The 20,811-nt window shown below is 38.7% G+C and overlaps 1 protein-coding gene across 1 annotated transcript in view; it reads right to left on the bottom strand.

Moving 5' to 3' along the window:
- Positions 1-245: 245 nt before the first annotated feature.
- The window catches only part of KCNH8 (potassium voltage-gated channel subfamily H member 8), a 323,359-nt gene continuing 302,793 nt past the window's right edge, over positions 246-20,811 (bottom strand). The window contains exon 16 of the mRNA XM_036267075.1: positions 246-2,574. Within this exon, the coding sequence (XP_036122968.1) occupies positions 1,870-2,574 (705 nt within the window). The 3' untranslated portion in view covers positions 246-1,869. The remainder of the gene's footprint in view (positions 2,575-20,811) is intronic.

The raw sequence follows: 20,811 nt of genomic DNA, 5'->3' as shown, positions 1-20,811 counted from the left end.
AGGTCAGGATGAGCAAAATAGAAAATACAAAATAAATACATTAAATCCAGAATGTTCCCTTTGCCTCGATTTTCCCATTTACTTAAGCAGGGAGAGATTAAATTTTGAAGAGGAGAGTAGAAGATGATGAGTTTTGAATGACCTGCCTCATAAACATGTTCTGTTTCCATGTGTTCTTAGAGAAGATTTCTTTTCTTTCTCTTACTCTGGCCAATTAGGGTATAAGAGTCACACATCAGAAGTCTTGTTTGTATCAGATGTTTTTAATGACATCATTCTCAGATTGTTTATTCTTTGTGGTGGGAAATAAGAACACGGGGACTCCTGAATGGGAATTCAATAGGTTTTCTAAGAATGTCTGGGATAATTAGGTCCTAAATGTTCTTAAACATCAAATAAAACTTAAGTGAAAGCATTTCGATCCTCACCAAGCCAGCATCTGCATTTGCATGCTGGTCGAGATGTGGGGAGTATTGTAAGTTCTAGACAATCTCCAGCATCCTTGCTGTGTACTCTCTGGGACTCTTGTTTATTTTCTCTTTGCAAAACGAGAATGGAAACACCTGCTCCACATAACTTAGAGCATTGTTGAGAGTTTTTTTTTGTTTGTTTTTTTTAATTAAAGTGCTGATCTAATGCAAGCGGGCATCTCTCTCATGAGTCAAAGCTTAGAAGTCTTGGTTCCACTTTGGAATTTTCACTGGTCTACAACCTCTCCTGAAGGAACAGCACAGGGGAAGGAGACACCCAGGGTTTCCTCCCTCATTCTGAGGCCAAATGGCTCCATGTAATTGTGATCTGATACTCCACAGACTACTTTTGGGTTTCTGAACAACAAGGTATGCTGCCTAGAGGAGGGGCATTTATGCTGTCACCGTGAGCAGCCTCGATTCAGGTCATGGACAAGAGTCAGCAGAGAGTAGGTGGGGCCCTCCCTACCACCGTGCTAGAACTCGTGTACTTGACACTCAGTCGTGTTTTCGTTTCATTAGTAAAATATGACCTCACTTTTCTTTTGGAATCCAGAAATGTGAGGATACATTTGTTGCAAACTGCATGCAGATAAAAGGGGGATGTCTTTTGAAACTACATCCTCTTAAGAATAAATAATTTTTGATCTACTATATATAACAGCAGTGCATTTCTTGTTAAAATGGCAAGCTTTTTTTTTTTTTTTTTTTTTTACCAAAATGAAAAGAAAACATTCATTTCTTTATAAATATTTTAAATAGTTTAAATACATATTTCATACCAAGGATATAAAAATAGCCTCTCTCTTTTTTTTCTTTTTTCTTTTTTTGATAAATAAAGACATATTCATTTACATGGCAAATAACGTGCAATAGCTAACCACTGGCCACCAGCTCTATTTGACTGATTGTCTAGGCGATGACATGCAGTGATATTTGTCCCTTTGCCTTCACACAAAGAAAAAATAGGTCAGCAGGAGCTGTGCACACTTGAGGCCAGCAGTGCCATGGATATTGTTCAAGAATGACAAACAGGCACTCAGGAGAAACCTTTGCTGCACTTCACAAAAGCCACCTAGGACAAAACAAATCCACATATTCTTTGTCTGGGACCTCTAGTTGCTCAGACCCTCAGGGTCTGTGCACTTTTACCAAAGTCTGTCAAACAGAGCAGGAAGTTAACACCTGCATAGGAATATGTTTCTATGATGTGTCTAGGATCTGGAAAGTGTTTGCTAGAGTATGGAGGTGACTGTGCCTTCCCCTGGCCCCTAAGCTCTCCCGCAGGGCTCCCAACTTTGCTCAGTCTTCACGTCTGCCAGAGACAAAAAAAAAAGGCCACTAAAGCTGTCATGCAGTGGTGGGTGTGAAGTCGGCAGCTGCCTCACGTGCACTAGTATCATACATTGATGGCTTTATTATCTTTCACGTCTGCTGTGCTTGTGACAACTTCCAGTGGAAAGTTCTCCAAAGGTTCAGTGGAGATTGGTGCTGTTCCTTCCCGGGCCCAGGATCCTGGCAAGTTTTCCAGACTGAGGGAACTCACAGCTCCCTGGCCTAAGCTGTCCTCCTCTGACCTGCTTGGGAGAACCAGGTGCAAGGATGTTTCTGAGGAGGAGCAGACAGAGGACGAGAGAGTCGCCGAGATGGACTGCAGAGGTGTCAGTGTAGAATCTGAATGTGGAGAGATGCACCTTAAAAACTGCAAATGACCTTCCTGGACAACCTGGTAGTGGGCAGGTGAAATATCAGGGCTCGGAGAGCGATAAAGTTCTTTGCCTGCCGGGTTTTGCTCAGGAGCTCCAGTTCTTTGGGGGCTGCTCTCCACAGAGGAGGGGTCCACACTCCAAATGTCTGAGGAGACATTACCATGACAAAGTTGTGCTTGAGTATAAGCAGCTCCACCTGCTTGCAAGTGTAGGCAAGGTTGGTGTGTACTCCAGGTCATCCTGGTCTGTAAGCTGTCCCTGGAGGGACACACAGAGGTGGTGTGCAGAGAACAAAACCTTGATGGCTGCCGGGCTGGCAGAACGTTTTCTAGAAGTTGCATCACATTCCTCATGTCTTTCCCTAGCTGGGAGACCTCCTGGGTCAGTGTTGTTACCTGTTTGGATAGAGCAAAGCAAAGGCCAGAGTCAGAAGTGCATGGTAGTGATTTCAGAGCCGCAAGGCAGGGAAGAGAGATTTCCTAAGGTCTGAGAGGTGCTCCGCCTCCATCTCAGTCAAGTCCCAAGGGTGATGGGCAAATGGGGCACCTGACCTAAAGCCGTCCTCGATCTGAGGGAACCTAGAGAGACATAGTCTGGCATTCTTAATCCATGTTTCTGAGGTTCTTGAACAAAATTTGAGGTGTGGGTCCATCATCTCCTGTATCTCTTAAATATAGACAGTATCTTTTACTTTCTCCGAGTTACCGGGCGCACAGTGGTGCACACAAATGATCCCAGACAGCTCACAGCAGTGTTGAGTTGCGGGGTGGGGGTGGCGGGTTAGGGGGGGTGCTCCTTGCAGGTACAGCAGTTCAGCACACCAGCTGCCCAGAGCAGACCTCCAGTGAATGAGACCTCTCACTTTGGTCATTTCTGGTCAAGGTCTATGCTCATGATAAGATCAGAGACAAACGGGCTCTCAGTGATGATGGGGGTGGTGAGCAACAACTCAGCAGGTTTGCAAGGGAGGGAGTCTGTGGAAAAGGGGAAAGCTGCAAAATGAGAGTTAGAAAGAAAAAAACCAAAAGACCCGCAAGGTAGGTGAACACAGATAACCACTGTGGGGAGCCTGGGTGTGCTGGGGCCCATCAGTGAGCCTGGAACCTTGTGGAATTATAGCCCAAATTGTGTAGTATGGGCTTTAATTCACTTTCCAGGTGAGACATTCAGCTTTCATAAGACTTTCAAAGGACACATGACCTTCAAACACTTAAGAACCACTGAAGAGTCTTCATTGTTCATTTCACACTTAAAACCAATAATACAACTGACGGGAGGATTTCTTTTTCTAACAACCACATGACTTCTTTTTTTTTTAAACTATGGAAGGTCACCCAAAGATTGAATTGGACTGAAATTCAGCTTTTCTGGAGAGTTTCTATTCTTCAACGTGAGGAGAACCTGTATTTCAGGAAGCAGGACATGCATATATATTTTCTAATCTGTCATTAGATTCATAACACTAACACCTATGGTAACTTTTTGCCTTCATTACTGTAAGAGTGTATTTTATAAAGCACTTTCTCTGACTTGATTTTACTATCGTGAACCACAAGCCTCCAGTGGAAGCAGCTGAACCCATTGGAGAAATACCAGTGGAAAACAAAACAAAACAAAATGAGCAGTTCAACTTTGATGATGCCCAAACCAAGACTGTTGTGTTGGGCGGACTGTTTTCAACATTTAAGTATACATTTCTAGTTTATCCAGTAACTTAATTCAGTCCACTTCCTCTGAGTGAATTCTGAAACTAATTCTCCCTGGCAGGCCCATCAGGAGGCAGCGCCTCTCAAATCAGGCATTTCAGAAAGACCAGAAGGAGGCCCTTCCATGGTTCAGGCAACCAACTGGTAACACCTGCCTTAAAATTGCCAGGCCAAAACTATTTCTGCCTTGCTGCTGGCAGGGAACTTGAGGGACTCAACTGAATACTTGTCCAGGCTTTTCAGCACATCTAAAACTTCTGGCAACAAAACAATACCTCTGAGCCTCACATTTAAGAAGTGAGACAGTGAATGTGAGAAATAGCCTATGTGCTTTGAAATTTCCACTGCAGGTTGTCCATTTCATAGCTGGCCAAGCCTCAATCCTAAAGTGCACGGATCAGGCTTAAATCAGTGTCTGGATCTCAGCATGGGAGACTTGCACCTTTGGGTTCTATCTTGGGTTGATTAGCTCTTCTATCAAAATTATAGGAGAAAAGACTGACACTCGGTGAGATGTTTGGAGGGACATACCAACCGTCCATTCCTGCAGGCTGTCTAAGCTTAATTCGTGTGTCAAATTCACTAGGGCTATATTAGCTCAGTTCCCAAATAAAAATGCTTTTGATCAACCTTCTAAGTGGATTGAATAAAGACACAATCTTTGGAGAACAATTTGCATTTCAGGTACATCAATGATTATATTGTTCAATAAATGCTTGAGTAAATTTATAATACAACGTGCTTTCAGGTACATTTTCCCTATCAGATCTACAAACAGTGCCAAGACAGGCAGGGATACATTATTATTGTCCCGCCTGTAAAATGGGGACACTAAGCCCCGGAGGATAAATGGCATTTTGAAGGTCCTTTATTCCATGAATGACAATCTTTGCTTTAGGATTCAAGCCATCTAAGTTTGGTGCTCTTTCTGTAATAGTATATTACATGTTGGAAAAGATATTGCTTAAGAGTTGAGAGATTTTTGCTAACGTGGTCAGAATTTGTGAAGAGCACAGATAATACGAAAGGTGGCCTCTCGTGTAAAAGCTGTCTGGAATGGTCATTCAGCATCAAATAAGTAGAGTGTCACTTCTAAAAACACTAGGAGACCGATTACATACAGTAAAACCTCTTCATAGCAAATTATACAAATATAACAATAACAAAAGAGGTTTGAAAGAAGGAAAAAACTTAAAACGAACAATAGGTTAAGAGACATATTTCTGATGAACTATATTTCTAGCATTCTAAATAAGCAGACATTTTCCCATGGCTTATATACCTTTCCATGGCCATGTTCTTGATACTGAACTTTTACTGTGTGTTTGCTACAACTTTGAGGCCATGAACTTTGAATGGGAACCCGGAGTCTTGACAGGCTGCAGGAATGTAAACAAGCATTAATATGTCCGGAAAACAAAATTACTACATTAGCTTGAACTAAAAGAAGCAAAGAACTCAAGGAAACAGAGCTTTCTTTAGCTCTAGAGGGTAACAATCAATTTATGTGAGGAGAGATTCCTGCCATTGTGTCACTGGTGACACACCCCTGCCCCTTATTCAAGTCACACGAGGGAACTAATCCCTATTAGGTAAGGGATCTCTCCCTTCCCAGGACAAAGCCAGCTGTCACAGGAGAGCTGGCATCTCCTGGAGGTGGAGACTCTAGTCACACTTGAGGTGACAATATGGTGCCACCAAAAATGCTGCCAAGTGTCACTGTACATTTGTTTACTGCTTCCTGTAGGGTTTGCTAACAAAATTCATTCCGAAACAGAAAAGGCTTGGTCTTAATCAAGGGTAGAAAAACCAACAATGCAGTGTCTCTGCTTCGTAAGTGTGGGGGGCAGGCTCTGTGCCTTTTCACAGCACAGTAAGAAGATACACATTTGCTGAAAAAGGTTGTTGGGGCTACTTTGTAAACAAGGCTGTATCCACTTAAAGGGAAAATGTCTTCAAAATACAAGTTAAAACCAGAGTACTGCAGAGTTAGTTCAATAAAAACAAACAAAAACACCATTCAGATCAAGTGAACCAAAATTTTCCCAGTTCACACCTCCTTAAATCTATGCGTGTTTTCTGTCACTCATATTTTTCAGTGGCCCCATTTCCTGCATTTTCCCCTCAGAAAGACCAGAGTGAGGGTCTCAGCTCCCTGTTCTTGTGTGCGCTCTTCTCTCTGACTGGCTGCTCTTCTCCTCGGTTCCTTTGTTTGGTAAGTTTTTTCTCTCTTTAAACTTCTAATCCCTCGTCTTCTCTGCGGAGCTTTTTCCTGGCAGCTCATTGGTACTCACATTGCAGTTGGAGCATCATACATGACTGCCTGTCCCCAAGGAGGCTGTGAGTTCCTTGAGGGTCAATTGTTATTTATCTCAGGATCTCTTGGACTCTGGGCAATGCCTAGAACACAACATGCACCCAGCAACTCTTGAATGGATAAACTATGCTCTTCCTGTCATTTTGAAGACCTGGTCCTCATATTGCCTTCAAATTTGTTCTTAGTTTATCTCATGATTTTACCATAAATAACCTAGGGGAAAGCTGACTACTACAAAATTATATTGGGAGATCTGTAATTGGCCCTTTGTCCCAAGTAAATATATTAAGAGTATGGATTATGACCACTCAAGTTTTTTATATATGTTTCCTATACCAAATCCTTGGTTATCCTCTAGATTTTAAATGTAGGTGGCATTTTTACTGTTAAGAATCCTTTTTATTGTGTTTTCTTCATAATTGTAGAAATAGATCTCCTTTGGCCAAGACTTCTGCTAGACTTTATCATATTCTTTTGATACTTGTCCCAGCATAAAATTGATTTTCATGGGTAGTATTAATTCTCTGGGACTTCCCCCCTATTAACTGACTCCCATATCTCATGGCTACCTTATGAATGCCAAGCAACAAGTTCAATTAAGTTATCAGAGTTGTTTTACCAGTTCAAATTTTGCAAACCTTTCACATCCTTGGTTGCTTCTCTGGATGGCTATTTAGATATGGTCTTCTGATTATTTATAAAGATAATAGATAAAGAAACCATAACAATACACATTGTTCTCATACTTGTGTATTAAGTTACATTTTCTTTATCTATTTTTTCCTCTTCTTCCTCTTTCTCCTCCTCCTCATTCTTCTGTGGATAAGAATCCATCAGTGTGGAACTGTTGGCCAAACCAATTCACCATCACCATCTGCATAGCCAAGTGTTCATATCCAAGATTTCTTTATCTCTTCCAATGTCCCAACTGTTAGACAGAAGTGATGAAAACACCATCTGTGCTGCCAAGTGGTTCTGTTTTCTATCCAACACTTTGGAATATCTAAGGATTCTTCTCTGTTCTCCCAGCATCATGCATTTAACCATACAAATTGTTAGGCATTTAGCAGATTTCAAGCAGTGCACTTCCTCTTCCTGACCAACACCTCCTGTCATAAATAGACACACCCATATGACCACAGACTTGTCAGCTCTCTGTAATAATCCACACACTGTTTCATATCTCTAGGAAGGGAATCACTAACTGCTGGAATTTTTCTATTTCTGCCATATTCAGGTTCCTCAGAACTTCTGTTGGTTTAGAAATAATCATTGTTGCCTATGTTTCCAGAGTATCTTGTTTTCTCCTCTCATGTTTAAGTTGCTCCATTGATGTGATGTTACTTCTCACCCTCCTCTGAGTCATGTTTCCACAAGTGCTTTGCTAAGAATAAAATAATATAATGGATGTTAAAGTTTAGTCCCCATAACTGGTATTATGTCAGAATTCCAGGGGTCTCGACTTGATAACATAACCCGGGCGCTAAGCTTAGTTGAAAGCTTCTGCCTGCTAGGAAATACTAACCCAGGAAACATTTAGATCAAAGAAAATAAAAGCCAGTTATCTATATAACTACTCTTTAGCCTCGACATGGAAAGCTAAACACATTCCTGTTAACACTTTTACGTAATTAATATTAGAAGAACCAGTCTCCAAATTTTAGCATCGCCTTAAATGGATCTTTGAAGTAGTAAACAGATAAAGCAATAACCAGAGCCTTTGATAAATGTTGATTAAGATCCTGTATTTCCAATCTAATGTTTGAGTAATTATAGTCCGATGAGCTGGGAATTCTATATAAAGGATGTGTGAGCCAAAATACAACAATGTGTAGTTTTGTGTTGAATAGAATTGAGTAAGGACCAATATGGGGCTTGGGTGGGGGCAGCTCAAGGCTCTGCACAAACCCTGCCATCTATAACTCATCGCGGATACACAAATAATTTTAATGAATAGTAAGGTGCATGGTTAACTTCTTAGTATGAGTTTCTGTTATTTTCACTTGAACTTAATTTTTGCCAATCTCCCCTAAATAGCACAGCAAAACACAGAAGTAAATGTCACTATACCTCTAGGAGGTAATTTCATATGATCTCAGTGTCTTATAGGAGTCCTCACCACTTCAAATGGGGAGAGATTTGAAAACATGATGCTATTACATGGTGTAAAGAACCCATCTGTGGTGCTGGTGACCTGTTGTCCCAGTGACACTGTGCACTGCCAGCTTTTGGTAGTGAGATTGTGTGCGTTTGTTGCAAACACAGATTTAGTGTTCTGGTGTGTCTTTAGATTGTGCCTTTTGGGAATAGGAGTGTGAGTTTCATAATGAAGACCAGACTGTCTTTGACAATACCTTTCATTTCACATAGGAAATAGCTTCCTTTTGTGTTATATTAGTCATGTTTTACACTTCTCAGTCTTGGCTGTTGGTATAGTAGGAATCATGAACTCTGAGTACAACTGGAACTTCAGTTGAGAGGGAAAAAATGTGATTTCCATTTTTGTACATTCAGCGAGCAGATGGGGAATGCATCTGTTAATATAATCTTCTTAGCTTGAAGAGTTCTTGACCCGTCACTCAATTTTTGCCAAACATGAACACATTTTCCTGCTAGACACAATTTTCCTAAATTCAGGGGCGCTAATTACACCAATCCTCTCCCCCTGCCATGAACACATATACATTTTTATAAGCTCTGATTCAGGTAATTAAATGGTCTTTCATTTAATCCTTTGTTATGTTGCATATTTATCATAGGATTCAGACAAGTTCAATCAAACTCCATAAGCAGGCAAAACAAAAAAGATGATCGGCATAATTTCATCCTTGTGTCTTTTGCTTCACAAAGCATTCAGAAACAAGTGACAGTCTTTTTATCTGTCAGCTAAAATAATAATCATACTCGGCACTTGCATACATTTTATCCAGATGAGGAACTCAATCCCATTAGTAACGAAAGTTGTAAATCTTGTCTACAGCTGGAGAAACTAGAATACTGGGAGGTGAAGAGGCTTATCCCAGTCCCCACAGGAATAGTACCAAGGGTTTTACTTTTGCAGGTGCATCGAATGCCCCTTGAATTATAATAAGAGAAGAATTACAAGTCTAGCATTACCAATACAAAATGACCAATTATAGTCTTGAAAGTGATTACTCCAGTGGTTTCATTGAATTTCTGCAAGCCCAGACCTTTGGACACAACTTTATTACTTTAGCTGTACTATGGTAATCCATTATTTATCAACCCTTTGATTGCTTTTCTCATCTATTTTCCTGCTTTCTGTGATAAGGTTTGATTAGTATCCAAAATGCTGTCTGGCTAAGGGATCCTCACTGCTATCAATGAACACCAAACAAAGTCTGTCTCCTCTCGTTACCGAGTGTATAGGACAGTGTTTGTAAAGATTTCATGTACATAGAAATCACCTGAGGATCTTGACACAAATATATATTCAGATTCAGTAGGTGTGGGGTAGGGCTGGGATCTTGCATTTCTAACAAGCTCCCAGTTGATGCCAATGCTTCTGGTCTGCACTCTTCAGGGTCAGATCATTAGTTCCTATTCCTATGAATCTAGTCCCTTTGGTTAACTCCTCATGCATCTTTCAGTAAGAGTTTAAATTTTAGTGTAACCAGCTTTTTCAATTCTTTTGGCAAGTATGTAGTTGAATTTTCCCATCTGTTTTAATTTCTTTAAACAATATTTTGTATTTTCAGTGAACAAGTCTTGCACCTCCTTGGTTAAATGTATTCCCAAGTATTTTATTTGTTTTGATGCTACTGTAAATGGAATTGTTTTCTTAATTCCTCTTTCATTGTGTTTAGAAATACAACTGATTTTCTATATTGATTTTGTATGCTGCAACTTTACTGAATTGATTCTAAGTTTTTAATTTTTAATGTAGAGTCTTGAGGATTTGTGGTGTTTGTGATCGTCACAACGGCTGTCTTTGTTCTTGATAACTCTCAGTATTTGAGGGTGTGCCAATACCCGTCTTTGTCCCCAAAGGTCAGATCTCAGCAAGTACGTAGATGTAAGCTGGTTAGAAGCTGGACTCTCATGGAGCAGCTAGAAAGTATTCAGTCAAAACCCTACCAAGAAGAAATGGGAAGATGGGCATTTTTGCTCATTCCCTCTGTGCAGAGCCTGGGTATACAGCCATAAGGTTCTCTGGTGTTCATTTAAAAACTTCTTTGTTTGTTGTAGTCCTATGGAACCTGTAAATGTAAACCCCTTTGGCTTTCAAAGCTGGGTGTTTTGGGGGCCCATCCCTTAGGTAGGAGCTTTAAAAATTGGGGCTACTCTAGCCCTTACTGGTGTGGTTCAGTTGGTTGGGCATCGTCCCGTGCACTGGGAAGTTGCTGGTTCAATTCCTGGTCGGGGTGCATGCTGGTTTGATTCTTGGTTGTAGGCTTGGTCCTCAGTGAGGGATATGCAGGAGGCAACCGATTGATTTTTTGCTCTCACATTGATGTTTCTCTCTCCCTCTCCTTTCCTCTCTCTATAAAAATCAATAACAAGAAATAAAAAAAAATTGGGGCACTCTATATGTGGTCCATATCCTTCAGTCCTCAGGGAGAAACTGGGCATTGGGGGTTCCCCTCCTGATTGTATGGTAATGTGCTAGGAGGGATTCATGGCAGGAGTATGTCTCAGCCTTTCCTGTTTCCATGTGGGTATTTTCTCATTTGCCCAGTATGTAGACATCACTCAGCTGGTTTCTGTACGTCAGAGGGAGCTTTTCTATGTGTAGGTATTTATTCAGTGTGTCCATCAGAGGAGAGAAATCCAGAAGCTTCCTATGTTGCCATCTTGGAGCATTTGTTATCTATTTTATGTATTTTAATCCATTGTATTTCTTATTCTTACTAAATCTCAAATTATCCCTTGTTTGGCCAATGGGAGACTCTCCATACTGGCTCCCAAATTCCTTAGACATCAACCTAGTAGTGTTTGATAGTTTCTTGCTATCTGGTATACTAAGGTGTTCCAGACTCTTCCTGCATACTTCATACCCTACAAATAGAAACAGCCACTTATCTAAGAAACTCCTGGTATCTTTTAGTGGGAAATTGTGTTTTAAGACCACAAAGGGGCATAGAGATATGTACTGTAATTGGGCTGGTCATTGTTTTTACTCCTTTTCTGATGAAAGAACTTAGAAATGCATGTGTGTATGATACTACATAGGTTCATAGTTGTATTTCTAATTTTATGTTAGGACTACAGGGTTTTTACTTAACATTGTCTGTATTACATCTGTGTTTCGTCTATTCTAACATTGTGAATTCTGATTGTTGAGCTACAGAGAAAGGTAGCATTAGGATAATGCTCATTTGCTCTATCCCTGATTACACATACAACAGTCTCAGCATATCCACACCAATATTACCATTGCAAACTATGTTTATCGAAAACAGTTAAACTTTTTTTTTTTTGCACTGTCTAACCTAATTCTCTCTTCACATCCTCTTTTTAATGGTTCTGCTGCATTTACATTGTCAGAGCATATGGTCTTTGACAACTTATATTTTCTCTATTTTAACTTTTGTTAAGACTTGGTGTTATAAATTGGTACATATTTAATGCTAATAAGCTTACCCTATGACAATGTCTTTCAAGTCATTTTGTTTTTCTAAGTCTTGTTTTCTAGTACATTCTTCAGGAATTGTATATGGGAGCAACATTCCCTGAGTTCTTTCATGTTGATAACAATTTGATACTTAGGGCCTTTTTTTTGCTGGATATATAATCTTTAGTTTACATTTTCTTTTCTTAAGAATCTTATATATTTTGTATGTTACTCCATCTTCTTCATAAAGTATTGCTGTCTAAAAGTCTAATGATAGCTATGGCCGTTTGGCTCAGTTTGAGTTTTGGCCCGTGGACCAAAGAGTCTCAAGTTTGATTCTGTTAAGGGCATGTACCTTGGTTGTGGTTCAGGCCCAGCACTGGTTGGAGTGGGTCCCCGGCCCTGGTCAGGATTGTACGGGAGGCAACCAGTCGATGTGTCTCGCTCATGTTGATGTTTCTCTCTCTCTCTCCCCCTCCCTCCCTCCTTCCTACTCTATCTGAAGATAAATGGAAAAATACCCTCAGGTGAGGATTTAAAAGTCTAATGATAGTCCAGAGTTTCGACTTGCAGGTCTTTTATAAAATCTTTTTTGACTAGATACCCAAAGAATTTTTTTTCTTACTTTAAAGACCAGTAATTTCACTGAAGTATATAATTTTAATGTGCAGTTTCATTTTTTTTTTAATTTCAGGAGAGTTTTATTGAATTACCATTTCTAGGGTTTGTTTGGTTTTCTAAATTTAGTTTCTTCAGAGACTTGTATTTTTTGTATGCTAGGTCTTCTTTGCTTATCTTCAATATTTGATACTTTTTCTAAAATCCTTTTGAAATATCTTTTTATTCATTTAGATTAGATGCTTTAAATTTTCTTTAAAAAATCCATTTTGGTATTATTTACTTATTTGTTCTCATGTTGCTTCTAATTTAGTCAATTTCTACAATGATTTTTTTTCTCACTTCTAATTTTTTTCTTGAAATTTTCCTCTAACTTTTGAGTTGTATCAGTACATGAACTAGGAAGAAAGAGCTTTAAAGGATATTAAACTTTAAATTTCTTTAAAGCACATCTGAAACTTGGAAACATTATTTTCATAATATGGATAATTATTTAGACATCTATAGTATATACTGTAAAGGACAAACACATGACCTTGCCCCCTGGATTTTAAGGGAATGGCAAGAACTATCTGCTAATAGATAATCACTGCATTGTATAGATAACCACTGCTTTGTGTACACAGAAACTGATTATTCCCTCAGGCATAACAGCTAACTGCAAATATCTGCTTCTGTACATGCTTGCTTGCTTGCTTGCATACCCTTAATCCAAATTCCTTAACAGGGGCTAAGACAACTATATAAGCACCCCACCCCCTGAGCTTGGGGCTGCTCTCTCCTCTGTGTAGGATGGGACAGTCGCTGTGCGGCTAATAAAGCTCTCTTAATTTGAACCCAGTTCAGAGTCTGAGTCTGGTCTGTCTCATTGGTCTACAACAATACATTTCTATATGTTTAAAATAGCTCATGGTTAAAAAGAAAAAAGGTATTAAGTATACATACTGCAATCTCATTATTGTAAACATACCTATGTACCTTTAATTCTTAAAATATATCCCTAAAATATTTTATACAAAAACAAATAATTAATTTTTATCAATTGGTTCTTTTATCTCTGGTTATTGTAAATTTTATTGACCCATTCTTAACTATTGCAAAGCAATATCCCCCCTCAAAATACCAGAAGGCTAGGTTTATTTTTAATTAATGCAAAGACCCTTCTTTTTCTCTCCAAGCAACTGAGCAATGAATACCCAGTGAGATAGACTAGACCAGCAGGGTCTACCAGAAAGCTGTCACACAGCCATGGTACCTAAAGCTTGTATCAAGGCTCTAGTTTTCTTTTAACTGTTGGCAGACACTTGCCCCATCTCAAACTTTTCTGATAATAGAATTTTAGACAAAGATACATATCCCTAATAAGTTCTTCAATAAATAATATTTTAACAGAAACTCCTTTATCTTCAAGACTGAGGAGATTCAGTTTAGAGTGTGAGCTTGCAATTGAAGTCAACACAGGACTATAGTAATAGAATCTTATTACCAGTGATCAGATTTGATGATTAAAATACATTAAAAAGTCAGTAAGTTATCAGTGCATCCCCCTTCCATTTGTCTCTCAACATTTTTTTTTTTTAATCCTCACCCAAGGACATTAGAGCGAGAGGGAGAGTGGGAGGGAGAGAGAGAGAGAGAGAGAAATCAACATGAGAGAGACACATCTACTGGTTGCCACCCACACGACCCCAACTGGGGCTGGGGATGAACTGCAACTGAGGTACGTGCCCTTAGCAGGAACCGAACCCAGATCTCTTTGGACCACAGGCGGAGGCTCTAACTGCTGAGCCAAACTGGCCAGGGCGCTCCTTAACATTCTTTATCATTTTATTTTATTTGCTTTAAAGTGTGCCCCCCCTCCATTTTTTTTTGAAGATTTGGAAATGCTAACGTGGAATAGTAATCGGTGAGAAACATATAACATATACGGGAAACATTTACTTCATTTCCTCTTGATTAAACATACAGTATATTTTATTAGGCTTTTTTGAAGAGTCCTTCCTAAAACTATCCTATCCTAAAATGATCTGTCCATAATTAAATCATCTTAAATTTAAATACACACTCACACAATTGGGCAAAAGTAGGTTTGCAATTTTGAGTATGCAGAAGTTTATTTCTGTATTATTATTATTATTTATTAATTATTGTATTATTTTCCATGTGAACAATAGTAAAACTACTTTCACCCCAGCCTGCAGTTTCATAACATGGTAGAATCATAAAACTTGAGAGTTGAGAGATACCTTAGAGGCCATCTATTCTGACTTTTCACTTAATGCAGGAATTTCTTCTGAGGTTATTCTCAAGAAGTTACTTTGCCTGAATTATTTTTGTAGTAAGAAGCTTGCTATACCTCAAAAAATCTATGCCAGTGGTTCCAAAACCTGGTTATGCTTTCAAATTCTCTGGCCATATTTTTTTACATAGTTCTACTTTTTAATAAATTAATATAGGGTGGAGCAAAAGTAGATTTCCAGTTGTGAGTATGCAAGATACAGTTTATTCTTGTATTGTTATTTACTAATTATTGTGTTATTTTTCTTTTTCTTTTTTAAATTTTCTCCTGAGGACATTTTTGCATTTATCTTTAGACAGAGTGGGAGAGAGAGAGGGAGGAAGAGAGAGAGAAACATCGATGTAAGAGAGACACATCAACTGGCTGGCACCCACACAACCCCAACTGGAGTCGGGGACAAACTGCAACCAAGGTACGTGCCCTTAGCGGGAACCAAACCCGGGTCCCTCTGGTCCGTGGGCTGATGCTCTAACTGCTGAGCCAAACCTGCCAGGGCTGTGTTATTTTTCATATGAACAACTGTAAACATACTTTTGCACCACACCGTGTATAATGCTATCAAGAGGAGATTGCTTTATTATTTGTTTCAGAATATTTTTTTACCCATTATTTATAACAATTAATTATTTCAAATTCTATCCTATCATGTGGTCATATAAGCACAAAAAGGAAACTGGACTAATTTTGTACTGATTTATGTATATTGTGTTTATTTTTAATTGTACACAAGTGAATGAGAAATGCTGATCCTCATTTCTCTTTGTGTCTTATTGTTCTCCAATAAAAACACTTAAAAAAAAAAAATCCAAGCCTTCTCAAGATTATGTATATTTATTTTCTAGTCCTGAACATTGAGTTACTTGAGATACAAGGCATTCAGTCAAGTTTGAATACTTGAAAATAATAATAATAATAATAATTATCATTATTATTTTGAAGAAATTCACAGAAGTTTTGGAGATATAATCCAAGTTCTCAAAAGCCTGGAACTCTATTTGAGGAAGAAGGAAATGTACACAAAATAAATGATATAAATAAATAAAATAAATAATACAAAACTATGTAAAAGCAAATACTGAATGGCAGGGTTAGAAAGCAAGGTGTTGAAGTTCAGAGAAGGGACTTGGAAATTGGGCTTTATCTTGGAAGAATCAAGAAAATTCATAGGGGATTGGAACTGAGATCAATGCTAAAGGAATTGGAGACCTTTCAAAAGACATACAGTGTTCTCACTTTTAAAAAGGGTAAATTCATGTACCAGGGAGCGGATAAGAAAGAAAAATCCCCTGGAATCCCTTCCAACTATGATATCCTATTAAAAAACAACAACAACAACTTTATTTGTAGTTATTGGAGTGGCTTGATTATTGAACTTAATTTTCATTCTGATGAATGGAAAATGGCAGAACTGTATATTGTTTTAAAAATATATAATCTTACAAATTATTTAGGAGGTATGAGGGGTAATATTTATGTTCATATTTTATTTATTTTTTAAAAATATGTTTTTATTGACTTTTCAGAGAGAGAGGAAGGAAAAGAGAGATAGAAACATCGATTGCCTGCCTCCTGCTTGATCCCTTACTGGGGATCGAGCCCTCAACCTGGGCATGTGCCCTGACCGGAAATTGAACCGGGATCTCTCAGTCCATGGGAGGACACTCAAACCATTGAGCCACACTGGCCAGGCAATATTTTAAAAATAACCAGTTATTCTGAAACTATCAGTTAGTTGTCAGTTAATAACTAGCTACCAACAACTGGCTAATTATTGGTAATAAGCAATTAATAAGTATTTGTTTAAATTCTATTTGAATTTTTCTATACTTGTTTGGATACACAAGAACTAATTTTACTGACTATTTCCCATTTGCATCTGTAGAATAGACCCACTGTCTAACCAACACTGCTCCTTGGAGACTCACTGGCTCTTTGGTTATGGTTGGGTCTGGCCATTGCAGAATATCAGCAGATCAGAGGGAGGTAGGAGAGAGTCAGGATATGTGTTCCTCTGGGTGCTTCCCTGCAGGGGTGAGGTAGGCAGAAGGTTACAGAAGGTCCCAACAAAAGATCACAACTTCTGTCAGGTGGCCTTCTCCACACAGCTTTCTCTGACTCAGGACTCTGTAACTTCTCCCTCTATTCTGGTTCCTTCTTCAGATGTACAAAGTGCAGTGAAATTCTGTTATGAGCCCCAGGGTAAGAGGAATTGTTCCATCAGTGTGGTTTTCCCTACGTGCCAGTCCTTTTGTAAACACTCCTTTTATCCGGCACTGCTCATATTGCCCGTTTGGAATGTGGCATTGGTCTCCACTTGGGCCCTCACTGATATATCCACTTAATCCCTTTATTCAAAGATGAGAAAAGACCTATGTATAAGTAACCACAGGCAAAGAGGACAAAAACAGTTAAACTCCAAAATTTATATGCATTTTAAATCCACATTTCACAGGATAAACTTTTGAGTAGCATTTTTTTTTGAGAGATTCATTCTCTCTCTCTGTCTCTCTCCCTTCCCCCTCTCTCTTTCTTTCTTATCAGTAAAACCCCCCATGAAAGCTACAAATCTGCCTATGCATAGAGGCTTAAGAACTGGAAAATAATAAAAAAGCAGACTATAAATATAAATTAGATGTATTCCAGTTTAGAAATCCATGTCCATAAAATATAGCATTTAACATCAATAATATATATGTATTATAATAAAAAAAAAGGAGAATGGTTTTTCCAGCAGTTAAATGTATTTTGTTTTTCCATGTCAAAAAGTTAACATATAGCCTTTGTTTATATTTTGCTTTTGAGAATTGATGGTCAAGATCTATGTATGATTACGATGAGGAAGAAAGAGATTATACAGTCAGATCTTGAGATGGTCTGGAAATTCTATTAGTGCATTTCAGTTGAACTATTTGCCAAGAAAATATATACAGTAATGATAACAATAATTCAGAGCACCAAGGAATGAGCTTTACCATAAGCTATTACTTATGTAGAGTTCCTTATGTGAATTGATAGAACTCTGGTATTTCATAACCATTTAGAAAAGTAGTAAAGCAACTCTTAATTAAAAAACAACCTGTTATTACTATTTAATTTCTTTCACTCAAGGCGTCTTCACTGATCTGATCTAGTGATACAAATAGAAAACTTATTTATTAGCTTTCTCGAGTAAAGCCTAGACAATTGAGATTCCCACTCTATGTTTTTGACCAGAAGGCATTTCATTATCTTGAATAATTCAATTCACTAGGATATTGTATCATACATTTAATTGGGCATGTTTTGGCATACAACTTTGAGCAAAATGAAAGAGGAGACAGTTTCCTGTTAATTTTTGGATGCTGCTATAACTATTACTAGTGTTTGCCAGTTTCTAGTTTTCCATTTCTTTGGGGGCCACAGAAGATTATACTTTCTTGCTTCTTGAAATCGTGTGTACTCATGAAATTAGTTCTGGTTAATAAAATGCAAACAGAAATAATGTGTCTTTCAAGACAAATGACTACCCACGCTTTTCCCTTCAAATGGGACATAGCCGATCAGTAACACTTCAGGTGGTGGTGCCCCTTATGTGGCCAGTGCTAGGCACTTGGCTTCAACAAGAAATAATTTTTAAACAATGAGATTTGGAGTTTGTTACCTCAGTATAATTAACCCTCTGACAATGCCTACCTGAGAATGTGGGCCTCTTCAATATTTCATACACATTCACTAGACTTTTTCGAGGAGGTTGAAAATGAGGAAAGAAAAGTTGAAAGATGTTGATGTTACAAAATAAATCGGAAATTTGGCTTATAGTCTTAGTCGCTATATAAAATGTTCATTTAAAGTCTTAGAATATAGTGAATGTAAGGAGATGACTGGAATAGCTATTTAAATAAAATGCTTTATTGATTTTTTTAGAGGGAGAGGAAGGGAGAGAAAGATAGAAACATCAAGGTGAGAGAGAAATACTGATTGGCTGCCTCCTGCATGCCCCCTACTCGGCATGAGGCTTACAACCTGGACTTGTGCCCTGACCCGTAATCAAACTGGGACCTCTCAGTGCATGGGACAATGCTCAATCCATTGAGCCACACTGGCCAGGCTGGAATAGCTATTTTTAAAGGACATGACTTATGATCAAATTATGAAATGTAATGAAAACACAGTCATCTCTGAACAACAAAGTCTATTCTGTTGGTCTCAATAATAACAAGAGCTTGGACTCTGAAATACTAGAGACCAAGTTGATAAGAATAGGTTTTTCACATCTCTTAAGTTAACAATGTGCTAATGTATCATATGAAATGAAGGGCTTCAGAGCACTTAATGAGACTTTCAGCAAAGTAATGGGTGTCAAAAATAGAATAGGGCTCTCCCAAATTTTAGTTCTCATCACAAAATGTATAACTTACAATATATGGAGTTGTAAAGGGTAAGACTGAAATAACTTTCTGAATTCTGGAGTTTGAGAAAATGTTTTATTTTGTTCCACAAAATGCATGACATCTTTGCCATAGAGGAATCTATTTTTTTTAAAAATATATTTTTTCTTTATTGATTTTAGAGAGAAAGGAAGGGGGAGATAGAAATATCAATGAGAGAGAACATCGATAGGCCACCTTCTGCATGCCCCCAGCTGGGGATCGGGCCCACAACCTGGGCATGTGCCCTGACTGGAAATTGAACCAGCGACCTTTTGGTGCATGGGTCGATGCTCAACCAGTGAGCCGCTCAGGCCAGGCTATTTATTTTTTATAATTAAGTCCAATCAAGAAAGGATTATTCTCACCAAAGCAGTTTGAACATTGTAACAGGCCAATGACTTAAACTGGAAAGAAGCTACTGGACTGACAAACTAAAGGCATTTGATGGATGTGATGGTTAATGTTATTTGTCAGTTTGTCACCTTGATTGGGTCATGGGGTGACTGGACATTATTCTGGGTGAGTTGGTGAGGCTGTTTCTGGATGACATTAACATTTGAATCAGCACACTGAATAAAGCAGTCCCCTCCATAATGTGGGTGAGCTTCATCCAACCAACTGAAGGCCTGAACAGAACAAAAGAGCAGATAAAGAATTCATCCACACCTTGTTACTGACTTTTAAGTGAATTAAAATGAACTCTTGAAAATCGAAATAAATACCATTAGAAATAATGGGACACTTCCTAGGGTACCATGTTTAAAAACATTGACCTGATCTTTTCACTTTATTACCTAATTAGAGTTTCTTACATTTACATGAGATTTAAGGGTGCATTGCTTTTCCTTAATAATGTCACAAAGCCTGTGCTCTTTCTCATGAGCATGCGAGAAACACTCATCAACACTGTTGTATCAAGAAGCTGTTTTATTTTCTACTTTGGGAAGAATAAACCCCTTTTCTTATTAGTCTTTGGTGAGAGCTGCTATGGACAAACTGTCATGAAGACTGTTAGAAACAGGCTCATCATTGACTCTCAGAAACATTAGTTCTTGTTCATTCTTCGTCCTGCCTGATTGTTAAGCTGGGACATGGGCTTCTGCTTTCTGATTCAGACTGAGTATCAGCTCTTCTTTGGTCTTGATTGTACTGACTTTTGGACTGGAATTTACACTACTGACTCTCCTGGTTCTCAGACTTTTGGATGTGAACTGGGACTACACCGTTGGCCCTTCTGAGTCTCCAGTTTGCCAAATGCAGATCTTGTAACTCCTCAGCCCCCATAATTGTAGGAGCCAATTCCTTATACTTGAGATAAACTTAAGCAGCTGCAAAAACAAAAATCAAAAATTTTCAGAGACTATCAAGAAGGAAGATGAAATAAGAAAGGGAATAAATTCCTGGTATATAAAATGTGAGAAAGGACTTCCGGTCAAGATGGCAGCATAGGTAAACGCGATATCGAGTCCTCCCACAACCACATCAAAGTTACAACTAAAGTACAGAACAACCATCGTTCAAAACCGCCTGAAATCAAGCTGAATGGAAGTCCTACAACTACGGAATTAAAGCAGCAGCCACATCCAGACTGGGAGGAGGGGCGGAGGGGCTTGTCCCAAACCCACGTGTGGCGGATAAAAATCAGGAGGACACCTCGGCTGGGAAGGTCCTTCCTGAGGACTGAGGGGTCCTCGTCCCACACCAGGGG

The sequence above is a fragment of the Molossus molossus genome, unplaced genomic scaffold (genome assembly GCF_014108415.1).
Source record: "Molossus molossus isolate mMolMol1 unplaced genomic scaffold, mMolMol1.p scaffold_m16_p_18, whole genome shotgun sequence".
In the NCBI taxonomy this organism is placed as follows: domain Eukaryota; kingdom Metazoa; phylum Chordata; class Mammalia; order Chiroptera; family Molossidae; genus Molossus; species Molossus molossus.
This window is presented reverse-complemented; position numbering and strand designations above follow the sequence as displayed.